Source organism: Arvicanthis niloticus, chromosome 15, assembly GCF_011762505.2.
Source record: "Arvicanthis niloticus isolate mArvNil1 chromosome 15, mArvNil1.pat.X, whole genome shotgun sequence".
NCBI classification, from domain to species: domain Eukaryota; kingdom Metazoa; phylum Chordata; class Mammalia; order Rodentia; family Muridae; genus Arvicanthis; species Arvicanthis niloticus.
Window position 1 is genome coordinate 12,737,419 of NC_047672.1, and position 14,392 is coordinate 12,751,810.

The 14,392-nt window shown below is 45.1% G+C and overlaps 1 protein-coding gene across 6 annotated transcripts in view; it reads right to left on the bottom strand.

Annotated features, from left to right (window-relative positions):
- Snx10 (sorting nexin 10) overlaps positions 1-14,392 on the bottom strand; it is a 60,364-nt gene that overhangs the window by 15,124 nt on the left and 30,848 nt on the right. For all 6 annotated transcript variants that reach the window (XM_034519352.1, XM_034519350.2, XM_034519355.2 and 3 more), the window contains one exon: positions 9,123-9,169. In XM_034519352.1, the coding sequence (XP_034375243.1) occupies positions 9,123-9,146 (24 nt within the window). In that variant the 5' untranslated portion in view covers positions 9,147-9,169. The remainder of the gene's footprint in view (positions 1-9,122; positions 9,170-14,392) is intronic.

The following is a 14,392-nucleotide window of genomic DNA, read 5'->3' on the forward strand; positions in this document are numbered from 1 at the left end:
TACACAAGGTGAGACTTGGTGTCAAAAACAAACCCACAGCCAAAGAAAAGGAAGAGCAGACGCACATCTGCAATCATCTGAACCATAAACTCCACATCTGCCCAAACACACAGCACCTTAGCAATCCACTGTGGCAACACAGTTAAGTAAAGTCAGCACACACATGCTTTTCTCACCGTAATTCTTTGCTGTCCCCCGATGCTGGCATTCCAACTTTGGACAGAATTTCTAGTCACAAAACTATAAATAAATCCTAGCTTGCCCACCTCCTAAATGAGTAGTTCACCAAACCTCACTTTCTGCCTCAAGAAAACGGGTTCCCGCCCTTATTTCAGCCCTTAAGCAGATCAAATAACAAAACACCACTGAAAACATCTGGAAATGTTCCACCAAAGCTAAGGAAATATAAAGCAAGTCACACCAAGGGAGTTTAGCAACTCAGAGCTCTGGCAGTAAGAAAAAAGAAAAGCTAGCCAGGCGTGGTGGCGCTGGTCCTTAATACCGGCACATGGGAGGCAGAGGCAAGAGGATATCTGAGTTCAAGGTCAGCCTGGTCTATGGGCAGGTGAGTTCTAGGACAGCCACAGCTATGCAGAGAAGCCCTGACTCAGAAGAAAAGGGGAGAGGGAGGGGAAGGGGAGGGGGAAAGGGAGGAGAAAAGAAAGAAGAAAATCTAATCTAGGCCTTGTTAATGAGGGAGAAAATCCAGTTTCAGTATATATAAAAAAAAAAGAAATGGGGGGTGGGGTTAAAAAATTTAATCCAAGCCTATCAGTACACACCCATAATTCCAGCACTCAGGAGCAGAATCACCTCATAGTGAGTTCCAGGCCAGCCAGGGCTACACAGTGACACCTTGTTTCAAATCACCATGATCACACTAGCCCATCCTCCCTCCCTTCCTCCCTCCCTCCCTCCCTCCTTCTCCCTTCCTTCCTTCCTTCCAAGTCACCACATAACCCAAACTAGCTTTGAAGTCTTAATCCTAACTCACCCAACACACCTCAGTTCCCAAGCCCAGATTTCTCTGACTGGTTCACTCAGACTTTCTTCCGTGTACCTAAGTCCTCCCTAGGGCAACAACCCCCTCACCCTACCCCGACCCCCTGCAGAGAACAGAGCCTCCTAGGACAGAGAGCTAAAGAACTACCTAAGGCTCCGCCTTCCAGCAGTTCCACAAGTGGTGACCATGGCTGGAGAGAGCAGACTCCATTAACAGCTGCCTGAGGTTGGGCAGAGGGCTCCAGAACTGCAGCGGTGCATAGTATCATTCATGCCCTTGAACACTGGTCTTCCTGCCTTGATTACTAAAGCCAGGACGTTTTCTTTTTCTTCCTTCTGCTTCCTACCCCAACCCTTTTCTTGCTTTTTGTCCCCTAATCCAATCACTTTCTAAATACACCTCAGTCAACACTTGTCAGATTTCTCCTGCTGTGATTTATCTGACTGTCCTAGGAAAGTCTCTTGCTCCCTGGCTCTCAGTGCTGGACCACACTAACCTGTGAGCCTCCTCTCCTGGATCCTACCATAAACAACTTGGGCTGGCTTTCCAGACAAGAATGCCTGACACCATCCCTACCGACATCAGACATCAGTTAACCAATCAGCGGGTGCCTGCACTAATAAGCAAATTGCCTTCGTGGGGAAAACTAAGTTAAACATGAGCTGGACATGAACCTCTTCCCCCTGGTCTTCCCCTTGGACACCACTTATCATTGAATTAAGTTATTTTCTAGATGGCTTCAAGTTTATCTTAATTTACCCATCCCATCCTCCAAGGGTATGCCAATTAACCATAGAAGGCAACCGTGCAGTGCATAAGATCTACGAGAACAAACTGTCTTCAAGCACCCCAAAGAACTTCAGAAAAGCCTATTTACATAGAAATAATTGAAAATCCCTGATACCCTCAGTAACTCTGTCCCCTAAGACTTGTGCAGGGCAACAATTTGTTAGCCTAGTTGGAGTTAAAATATGTACTTGAACGTAATAAAAGTGCATTTATTTTAAAATATTCTGTAATTCGGATGGACCTCTCCTCCCCCACCCTGCAATTAGTAGGAATTAGTGAACTTTCAACACACTTCCAGCTACGAACAGCATGCCCAGACAGCCGAGGTTCACCTATAATCTCTCTAATTAGACACATCCCTCACGACCTGCCTACCATCCTTCACGGGGATGCTGACAGGCTGTCCGCCACAGAGGACAGCCCCATGTCCCATACCTGGAATCATATGGATTTCCTATGGAAATGGCTTCCAAAGGCGCTGTTAGTCAATTTAATAACCTTATTAAACACTTTAATGACTTCTTGGGCCTAATGACTACATCTGCTATGAAAGGAAATGCCAGGAGGAGTAGAATTAAAAATTTAAAGTATCTGATCCTTACTGTGGGCCATGAGAAAGCGAACCATGAGGTCTGTGAGAACCCAATCAGTGTGTACTCTTTGATTTCCATGGCCCGTTTCTCCCTGACCCCTGACCCCTGACCCCTGACCCAGCTCCAACCTTATCTGTCTGCCTAGCCTCTTCTTCCCTAACAGCTGGGCAACACTGCCCCAGTTCTACAGATAAGAGAAGCTTAAGCAACTAGCCCAAAAGTCAGACGCCCAAGCAAGACCGGCTGAGTTTAGAACTTGGATTTGCCTCTTGTCCAAAGCCTGGACTCTAGCGGTTCTTTTGGCAGAAATATGATGTCACTGTGTTCCCACCCAGTGGGATTATCTGCTATTATAGCTGGTTCCTCTGCAGCTGCCACTCCCACCTAAGATGACACAGTTTGGTCATTGTGTCTCCTTTAGGCTCCTTTTGGCCTGTGTCATTCTCAGAGGCTTCCCTTGACGATTCTGAGAACCTGCTGGGTCTTTTGTAGATGTTCCTCAGTCAGGGTTTATCTAGTGTTTGTCTCAGGTCTAGACTGGGGGTTCTCTGTGTTTAGAAGAATGAAACCCTATCTTTCGGCACACCAAAGGCACCTGCTGTCCCTGGGAGTCTTGGCTGCTGTTTTTCCTTTGGTCACCTGGCTGAGGCAGTGACTGGCTGATTTTTCCATCATAAGCTTACTGTTTCCTGTCTGCTAATAAATGTGAAGACAAACATATGCTAATTTCTTCCAGTCACTTCTAATTTAGTTGTAGCTGGCAAAGTGGTTCTAATATTCAAAATGTATTAGAATGCTAACATGAAAGAGAGGGATATTAAACAATAAATCCAATATGCTCTCTGTTTTCTAAAAATGCACACACAGTAAGTACAAGAAAGGGCTAGAAAGCAATAGCCCAAGCGTCTGTCTTTTCCTCAGAATGTATATTCTGTACTGAACAAGTCTTTTCAAATCTGGGAGACAGAAATAAAATCTTTTGTTGAGACTCAGACAGACTGAAACAAAGCTCCCTGATGACTGTCACACAAATGGGCTCAGAATGATAGCCGCGTTCCTTGGAACCTGCAGTGTGGTTACAATTGGCTTTCCAGGCCACGTTGGTTTTCTTACCAAACTATACTATTACTTTTCATTTTTATCTATTTATTTTTATGCTTATGGGTAGAATGGATGTCTGTGTACCTCATGAGTGCTTGGTGCAGAAAAGAAGTCCCAAAGAGGGCACTGGATCCCCTAAGACTGGAGTTACAGACAGCCGTGAGCTGTCACACTCACTGTGGGTACCAAGATTCAAAGCTGGGTCCTTGGAAAGAACAGCAAGTGCTCTTAAAGGCTAAGCCACCTCTCCAGCCATAGAAAGGGTGCCATTTTTCAGTAGGAAAACTCGGAAACTAGGTGGAATTCCAGCAGCTGAGAATAAGAAGAGGCGTGAATATGAAAGGACAAGAAAAAAAGTAAATTTAGGTTTAAGAGTGTTTAACATGTCATAAGACATGAGACACTAGTCTGTCTCTATGTTTTTAGTGATAGTCTTTCGCTTAAACCCTACTCAGTTTCCAATCAGTATCCAATATCAAAAGCTGCACCCCTGTGTTTTCAGGGTGCAGGGTGCAGCTCAGTGGTAGAATGACTGCTACGTGTTTGCTAGTGTCAGTACCACAAAAGCACAAGCAAAAAAATACCAAAACTGGGTAACATGGTCATGGTGTATACCTGTAACCCCAGCACTTGAGAGGCCCAGGTAAGAGGATCGGCACACGTTTGAGTCCTCCCCAGGCTAAATGAGTGGCAGGGCCAATCTGGACTACACAGTGAGACCTTGCTTCAAATCTCTAAACAAAGAAAAATTTAACTTTCTTTTTCTTCTTTTCTTTCATTTTTTTTTTCCCCAAGCCAGGGGCTCTGTGTAGCCCTGGCTGTCTTGGAACTTACTCTGTAGTCCAGGTTGGCCTCAAATTCATAGAGATCCACTTGCCTCTGCCCCGTAAATGCTGGGATTAAAGTGTGCACCACCACTGCCCTTTCTGGGGGGGGGGGGGGGGGGATAATGCTGCTCCTCTCAGGGAGTCCAAAATGTTTCCATTGGTAACTAGCTTTATCTTAAACCTATTAACACTGTTCATCCATTCAGGACTCTTCATCTAAAATGGCAGCAGATCCCTTGCACCTCGGTAGCACTCTTTCATCTGTTGGCGATGGGGTTCTGGTGGTGTGGGGAACTCTCTTGGGACACTTGGGCTTACCATATTCTGGGTATTCCATGCCAAACTCACCGGAACCAGGTGTAGTGGCACGAACCTTTAATCCCGGCACTCAGGAGGTAGAGGCAGGTGCTTCTGTGTGAACCTGAACTCATGTTCAAGGCTAACTTGATCTACATAGTAAATTCCAGACCAACAAGGGCTACAGAGTGAGACCCGGTCTCAAAACACCAAAAGAATTAAGAACAAAGAACTCACTCAAGTGTCAATAACTGGTGGTTGCCTGAGAGTCACTGTTATTCCCCAACACAAAGTAAATGTGCTTTGAAGAAGAAAATTCCATATCTTTAAGGTATAAGTCACTAAAGCAGTGGCGCTCAACTTCCCTAATGCTGTAAACCTTTAATACCGTTCCTCACATTGTGGTCTCCCTCGACTATAAAATTATTTTTGTTGCTACTTCATAACTGTAATTTTGCTACTGTTATGAATCATAATGTAAATATCTGACATGCAAGATATCTGATAGGCAACCCCTGAGAAAGGGTTGGTCTACCCACAAAGGGGTCATGACCCACAAGTTACTGACTTAAAGGGAGAATGCAGCCATCATGACTCAGGAGGCAGGGATACACAAACGTGAATAAGTGTACACAGACATAAAGAGCCTCATCCCTAGGAGGGATGTTCCAATTCTGGTGGCTGAGGAAGAAACAGGGCTCATTCATGGGAGAGCAGCCCAAGAGGGCTAAGAACAGGATGTGAGTCTCTAGGAAAACAAGCTTCCCAAGGGTGGGGACAAAGGTCCTCCATGCTGGGGGGGGGGGATAATGCTGCTCCTCTCAGGCATTAGAATATAAAAAGGGCAAAAAAGCCTGACTCCACAAAAGATGCTGACTGTGTCCCCTGTCACACCCACCTGCCTTTCCATTTGGATCCGGGTTCTGTCTCATTAAACACAAGGGTTGATTCAGTTGGGTCCGCCTAATTATTCTTATTAAAATATGTAACCATAATATTTTAATTGTAAATTAAAGTTGCATGCATGAATGAGTCTGAATTCATTTTAATTTTACAATGGCCCAATGCCAGGCCCTTTTTATAGGGACAATCCATCAGCGGAGATACTGCTCGCCTGGGGATTCAAACCAATGTGCAAATGGAACGCATTTAACTAACAAGGGAGACTCCCACTCCCTTCTCTCCTCTTGCTGGATTTATTATGGTAATAAAGCTGCTTCGACAAGAGAGACTACATTTCCCAAATCTTTTTTTAAAAATTACCAAACCTCAAGGCTGGCACCACCAGCTATGACTGGCATGTCACTCCTGGCCATCTGCATCCTGAACAATGATGGCAAGTAGGTCTTAGTCCACATGCCAATCCCATGATTAATTAGGAATGGCTGCTATCTATGGGTATCAACTGGAAAGCGCGTATACAAATACTAAACTTATAGGACAACCAGTGATACTGCATTGGATCCTTACATGTGTGATTAGGGGAATCTTGACTTTTATAACACTAAACAATCAGTCACTACAACAGACCTTGATAACTCTAGCTGGTCTTGAATACAGGGTATTCTTGGAGTAAATCAAGAAGATGAAAATACCGTGTGTGTGTGTGTGTGTGTGTGTGTGTGTGTGTGTGTGTGTATGTGTGTGTGAGAGAGAGAGGGAGGGAGGGAGGGAAGGAGGGAGGGAGGGAGGGAGGGAGGGAGGGAGGGAGGGAGGGAGGGAGGGAGGGAGGGAGGGGTATTTGTTGATTTTAGGTCTTGAGAGATTGCTCAGAGTGTTGGTTATATAAGCATATGTAAATCTAAACTTCAGAATACAAATAAACACACACATACACACAAATCTGGTTGTCCTGGAACTCACTCCCTAGACCAGGCTGGCCTGGAACTCAGATCTGCCTGCCTCTGCCTCCCAAGTGCTGAGATTAAAGATGTGCACCACCATTCCACAGCAAAAATTCCTTATTAAAATGAGGCTGTTGGAAGTCTCTTTTTGGTCCCCAACTGAAGGGAAGGCCTGAAGAAACAGAAGGCATCAGCCTCCTTCAACGATGCACGGGAACAAGGAAGGGGCTGACACTGGGCAACGCGGCACCAATAGAAACAGCCCAGGGCCAAGACTGCACAGAGCATTCGAGGTCCCAGAATAAGCTCAGAAACAGCGAGCAAGAAGTGCCCCGAAGCTGGAGAGAAGAAGGAAGCCTGGAGAAGACATTGGGTCTGTAGGTACCTAGAAGCCAAGTGCAGCAATTCTGGCTATGCTCAAAAGGCTACCGATTAGCACTGTGGGTCCACATGGAACATAGACAAACAGCTGATAAGCAGCCAGATGTTATCCTACAGCACACCAGGATCTCACCTCTCTACATTCGCTTCTTCCTGAACCCTGTACATCTATTCACACATCTATTTGAAAGTCTATTTGCAGTGTTTTTCCCTTCCCCACTGAAGACATTGGCATTTTTAAATTCATTAATGATATAAGATTGCAGTGAAATCATTTAATCAGAGATGACATTTTCATTTTTGTTTGTTTGTTTGTTTGTTTGTTTGTTTTTCAAGACAGGGTTTCTCTGTGTAGCCCTGGCTATCCTGGAACTCACTCTGTAGACCAGGATGGCCCCGAACTCAGAAATCCACCTGCCTCTGCCTCCCAAGTGCTGGGATTAAAGGCGTGCACCACCACTGCCCAGCTGAGATGATATTTTCAAGATCACTGATACATTATCTTTATATAGTTGGCATGATGGTTAATATTGATTATCAGCTTGACAGGATCTGGAATCACCCGAACAATATAAGGTATTCTTGGAGTAATCAAGAACTGGAAATCCCTCCAGGCATGCCTACAAGGGATTATCTTGACTAGGTTAACTGAGGTGAGAGGCCTCACCCTAATCATGGGTGTCACCATTCCCTAGGCTTGAGTCCTGGACTTCACAAAAGAAACAAAGTTGAACGTGAGAACTCATAGCACTCTGCTTCCTGACTGTGGACACAACATGATCAGCTATCTCCTGCCACCATGGCTCCCCTACCATGACAGACTACATCATGAACTGTGAATCAGAATAAACCATTTCTCCTGAAGGTTGCTTTTGTCGGGGTACTTTATCACAGCAGCTAGAAAAGCAGCTAAAAATGGTACTTTCTGTGCTCCAATAACATGTCAAAAACAGTTAACAGTGTGGGAAGATAACTCAGCTATAAAGTATGTGCCACGCAAGCATAAGGTCCTGAGTTTGAGCCTCAGAATCCATATTTAAAAAGCAGGTCATAGTGGCATGCATCTGTAATCCCAGGCTGGAGAGATGGAGACAGGAGGATTGCCAGGACTCGATGGCCAGCCAATCTAACCTGATAGCAAACCCCTCCCCCGCCCCCCAATCCCAGTGAGTGACTGATTCTCAAAATGTAAGTTGGACAGCCATCTGAGGAACAACACTCAAGGTTGACCTCTGGCCTCCACACACATGCACCAATGCACACGCACACACAATTGGAAAGAAACTGGACATGGTGGCTCACACCTAGTTGAAGGCATCTTGAGCTACATAGTGTATCTCTACCAGATAGACAAACTTTTTCCTGGTCATTCTCCCCCAGATGATATAGCAATTACCTCAGCATTTACATTGCATTTAGGATTCTAAGTCTTCTAGGGATGCTTTAAGGTATATGAGAGGATGGATATGAAGGCAACACCTGTAATCCTGGGAAGGTAGAAGCAGAAAGATCAGAGATTTAAGCCCCATCTTAACTGCACAGTGAGTTCAAAGCCAGCCTGGTATCCAGCTTTGTAAGACTGAAGAAATCTGTAAATACTTGAAAGGACTGGGAATGCTAGATGCAAACACTGTACCATTTTATACAAAGGGGTTGATCATCCTGAGACACTGGTGGGTAGTTTCCTAGAACCATTGCCTTGTGGGTAGTGAACAGCAGCTGAATTAGCCCTACCCCAGATGGAAGCCCAGGAAGCTGGGCCTCGGAAGCCTGTAAGTACAGGATGCAATCAAGAAAAGATGGTCTTGTTGAGTGGTGTGGGAAACAAACAAAATAAAAACAAAAACAACAAAACAGAACTCTAAAAGGTGGCAACAAACAGGTCAGACTGAAAGTAATGACCGGCTGACATTTTCCTGGGTCCCACTCCAAGCTGGTGTCTGGAACAAGTCAATGGAGCAGAAAACCAGGCAAGCAGTGTGGAAGAGACAGTCAGGCAGAGGGCAGGGGGCAGAATCCTGGAGGATTCTGGGTCTGGAAACCAGTGCTTCAGACGGATGAGTGTGGGACAGAGTGTGCTAGAGCTTAGTCACAGAACTAGAAAGGGGATGGCATGGGATGTCTACAGGGGACAGGGAGTGTCTGTCCTTCTTTCAGTCCTCTTCCGAGAGATGTTACCTGTTTCTAGTCACTTGTTGGACTAATCTGTGATGAGCCAAAATTCATGGGTTATATATTTTCAGATTTTCAGCCCAGACTTTCCATAATTGAAGAGCTAGCGTCTTACCCCTTTCTGCTGTTCTGGAAACATCTTCAGCTCAGGACACGATCAACCTGAAAAATAAGGTATCAATGCTTGTGATATCAAACTTCCACTCTAGAGTCCCCCATACCCCAGACTCTTCAATTCTGGAACTTAACCTTTCATTCACAACTTCCGAGTCCCCTCTCTCCAGCCCTGTAAAAACAGCAGATGATTTCAAAGTGGGATGTATGGTCAAGACAGACAGACCTCAGAGGGTGGGGTTGAACTGTGGTTGTCTAAAAGACATTCCTACCCCAACTGCCAGGTCCTATGAATATGGGTTTATTTGGAAATGCAGTTACAAGTACACAGATACAGTCATTCTAGCTTATTAAAGTGAGTCCTAAATCTAATGACAAGACTCTTTTTTGAGTTGGAGGATAGGGTGTCATATATTCCATGTGGTCCTTGAATTCACCTTTTTACTGGTTCTGGTCCTCCTGCCTCTACTATCTAAGTCCTGGATTTAAAAGTGTCTGCCACCAATAACCTAGTGACAAATATCCTCATAAGAGAAAGAAGACCGACCATCAGGTGTGGTGGCTCACGCCTGAGTCCCAGGACTCAGGAAGCTGAAGCTAGGATTGTCATGAGTTCTGGACTAGCCTGGGCTACAGAGTGAGACCAAGGGAGGCAGGATCCCCTCCTAAACTTCTAGAGGGAGCAGCATCCTGCTAAGACCTCAGCTTTGAACTTCAACCCTCCAGAATTGCCTAAGAACGCATTTCTCTGCTTTGAAGGACCACACGTGTAATGCCGGAGGCAAGTGCAGAAGGGATCTATGTGGGGTGAACCAGAATGAAGACTCGGTGGTACAACTTCGAATGTGGGGACTCCAACATTTGTCCAAACACTCATTCAACGATAAGAACATGTGCTGACCCAGACATGAGCAGAAAGCAAAGCTGACTCGGCTCGAGAGATGTCTATACAATTGCAACATGGGAATGACAGGAAACAATGGGCAGGGAGCCCTGTGACAAGACTGGAGGGACACACACCACAGATGAACCTGGAGGCCATTATGTCAAGGGGAAAAGGGACCATCACAAAAACACAAATATGTAGGAAATGCCCACAGTTGTCACAGACAGAAGCAAAATGGTGGGAGGGCTTGGGGGGGTGCAGCTTGGGGGTATTGTTCAATGGCCGTTTCAGTTTACAAGTTAAAGAACTCTGGAGACTGGTTATACATTGTCTATAAGCAACTGAATCTCAACAAATGATTTGTATATTTACAAATGGTTATTATAGTAAATCATATATACATACATATATATATATATATATATATATATATATTTATGTAGTTTATATTCACACACACATATGCACACGCATGCACACACGTTCTACTGTTCTAGTTCCCTGTTCTACTGCATCTCTCCAACAGAGCAGAACTGTGGAGCTTTATATGTATCTCCACCTTGTAAGGGAGATCTGACACGCTTACTGCACGTAGCTGAGCAATTACACCTGCCCACGGTCTCGAAGGAAAGACCACAAGTGCCATTTCAACTCAAGCCCATCTGTTTCCCTACTCCAATCCTGACTCTGGCTCCAAGACAGCATAGCAGAGACAAATGGGTCAGAGGTGAGGTCTTCATGCCAGCCCCAGGGAAGAATGGGTGGATTCATCCCTAACCTCAGAGTAGAAAGGGCCTTTCTAAGACACAGGGAGAAACTAGTGGGTTTTATTGTTAAGGAAACAAGTTTGATCTCTTTTATTGGCTGATTTAGAGAAATATGGGTGACAGCCTTGTCAGGAAAGTGCTTTCTATACAAGCATCAAGTCCTCAGTTTGACTCCCTAGCACCCATATAAAAAGCCAGGTATGGTGGCATGCATTTGCAATTCCAGCTCTGGGGAGGCAGAAACAGACAGATGCCCTGGGGGGCAGCACAGTGAGAGGACAGAGGAAGGCTGTGCATGAAAACCATCCAACAAACCCCTGTCCATAACTCCCCTGTGGATATGGGACCAGATCCCAAGAGCGGATGCCCACGCCTGGGAACAGAGGGGCACCAATTGACATTTCTAGTGTTCCCCGCTGTCTTACCATGTGTTGCCTGGCATTATCTCCTCCAGCCTACACCATCCTAGTCCCAAACAACACTGCCTCCTTAATACTGAAGAGACTTCTAGGAGACACTGTGTCTAGGAAAGGTATCAGTCAAATGTCTCATTTCTCATTATAATTCTGTCTGCAGAAAGGTCACTGTTATAACCTAACTTAAATAGCTGACCGTGTGTTCAAGGCCCGGGTCCACATCAATGTGTTAAGTGGTAGATCTTTTTCTTTTTTTAAGAATTATTTATTTTATTTATATGAGTGCACCATCACTGTCTTCAGACACACACCAGAAGAGGGCATCAGATCCCATTACAGATGGTTGTGAGCCATCATGTGGTTGCTGGGAATTGAACTCAGGGCCTCTGGAAGCCCTCTCAACCTCTGAGCCATCTCAGAAGGAAATGGTAGGTCTTTAGGAGATGAAGATTTACACAAAGCCTTTGATTTGGCCTGAGCTCTCATACTAGGCTCAACAGGCTGACCAAACCAGAACACAGTCCCCTATCCCATGCCAAGCCATCAGTGAACTTCGAAACTGAAACCAGTGAACCACAAGGCTCTTTACACAAGGCAGGATGAGGAGCAAGGCCATTCTGTTCTAACTCAACAGGGAAGCAATCAGTCCACCTCTTCTTCTTCCCTGTCTCTATCTCTTGCAGCAAGTTTATTCCTTCAGCCCTTCAACTGCGTTTGCCAATTCATCGTGTCAGCTCATCGGAGTCCATGTCTGGCCGTATTTGAATGTGTGGGACAAAAAACCGAACTCAGGGTCCTTCACATGCTAGGCGTGTGCTCCTCTGACTGCGCTACGCCCCATTCCTCTTCTAGTGTTTAAATAATATAGTCCTTGGTTAATAATAATTGTTGGAGTGACCTTTCATCTCTCTGTGCACTGTATAAAGGTCGTCTTTGTATATATTCAAACGCCGATTTCTGTGCCAGCAGAGAGTTGAGTGCAGACCAGACTTTGGCACTGTTATTCATATGGCTGCGTCATATTTTGTAAACACTCCCTCTCTCACCTTATGATTGATTTTAATAAACAGCTGAGGGCCTAGAGCACAGGAGAAGAAATCTGGTGGGACTTCCGGCCAGACTTAAGCACTCTGGAAAAGAATCATGTGTGGTGAATTTGCTACAGAAGAGAAAGCAGGTGCCAGGACTAGAGACTCAGTGCAGAACAAGCCACGTGCAGAACGTAAGTTATGCAAGCTAGTTGGGAACAAGAGTAACCTAAGGCCTAAAGCTATTATAAATAAATATAAGTCTCTGTGTCATTATTCGGAGCTAGGGCGGGCATAGAAAGACCATATGGTTGTAAATAATGATGATGATGATAATGACAATAATATTTTTGAAAGCCAGGCAGTGGTGGCGCACGCCTTTAATCCCAGCACTTGGGAGGCAGAAGCAGACAGATTTTTGAGTTTGAGGCTAGCCTGGTCTACAGAGTGAGTTCCAGGACAGCCAGGGCTACACAGAGAAACCCTGTCTCGAAAAACAAAACAATAATAATAATATATTTTAAAATACAAGGCCTACACATAGCAATCCCACTTCTGAGTAGATATTTTATTTTGTATTATTTTGTTTTACGAATATGAGTGTTTTACCTGCATGTATGTCTAGACACTGCATGCCTGCCTACTGCCCACAGAGGTCAGAAGAAGGTGTCAGATCCCATGAAATCGGAGTTACAGATGTTTGTGATCCACATCATGGGTGCTGGGAATCGAACCCAGGTCTATTTATTGAGGAGCAGCCAGGGCTCTTAACCACTGACCTATCCCTCCAGGCCCTCCGTATGTATTTTTTTAAGAAATGAAAGTAGGGCCGGGCGGTGGTGCCACATGCCTTTGATCCCAGCACTTGGGATGCAGAGGCAGGCGGATTTCTGAGTTCAAGGCCAGCCTGGTCTACAGAGTGAGTTCCAGGACAGCCAAGGCTACATAGAGAAACCCTGTCTCGAAACCCCCCCCCCCCCCAAAAAAAAAAAAAATGAAAGTAGGATCTCAAAGAGCTACTCATTCATGTCTTAGTTTGGGTTTTACTGCTGTGAACAGTCACCATGACCAAGGCAACTCTTATAAGGACAACATTTAATTGGGGCTGGCTTACAGGTTCAGAGGTTCAGTACATTATCATCAAGGCGGGAGCATGACAGCATCCAGGCAGGTATGGTGTAGGAGTTGCTCAAAATCCTACATCTTGTTCCGAAGGCAGCTAGGAGAAGACTGGCTTCCAGGCAGCAAAGATGAGGATCTCAAAGCCTATGCCCACAGTGACAAATTTCCTTCAACAAGACAAAAACCCACACCAACAAGGCCAGGCCTCCAAATAGTGCCACTCCCTGAGCCAAGTATATACAAACTATCACAATACAAATGTTCATAGCAGAATTATTCACAAGGCTAAGATGGAGAAGTGATTCAAGTGTCCCTAGATGGACGAGTCAATAAACAACCTGTGAAATATGCACAAGACAGTGTTCAGCCTTAATCGGAAGTCATCGGCACATGCTACCACATAGATGAACTTTACAGATATTAGGATAATTGAAAACCTTGGTCACAAAAGACAAAGCCTTCATGATTCTACTTATATGAGGTAATGTGTGTGTGTGTGTGTGTGTGTGTGTGAGATGTGAGTACATATGTACATGTGTGTGAAAGTAGAGGCCAAAGGTTGATGACAATCAAGTGTCTTCTTCAATTCCTCTGTCATCTTTAGAGAGACAGAATTCCTCACTGAACCTTGTGCTCAGCAATTGGCTAGAATGGCTAGCCAGTAAGCTCCAAGGAGCCTCTTGTCTTTGTTCCCACCCTGCATCACAGATACAAACGGTGGTGGGATCCAAACTCAGGTCCTCTTGTTTGCAGAGCAAGCACTTTACAAGCTGAGCTATGGCCAAGCCCCTCCCATGAGGCTTTTCACCTAGTCAGATTCAGACAGGAAGAAGGCAGGGGCTGGGGAGCAGGGAGGAAATGACACACTCTTGTTCAACAGGCAGAGTTTCAGTTCAGAAAAAGGGTGTGTGGCACACCACGAGTACACAACACAGGACTGAGCTAGCTGTGTGTGCATCAGATGGGTAAAACAGTGAGTTTCATGTTACATGTTTCCTATCAGAGTCAAGAGTTAGCAGTTTTTAAAAACTCTAAAGTAGATTCAAATGCTT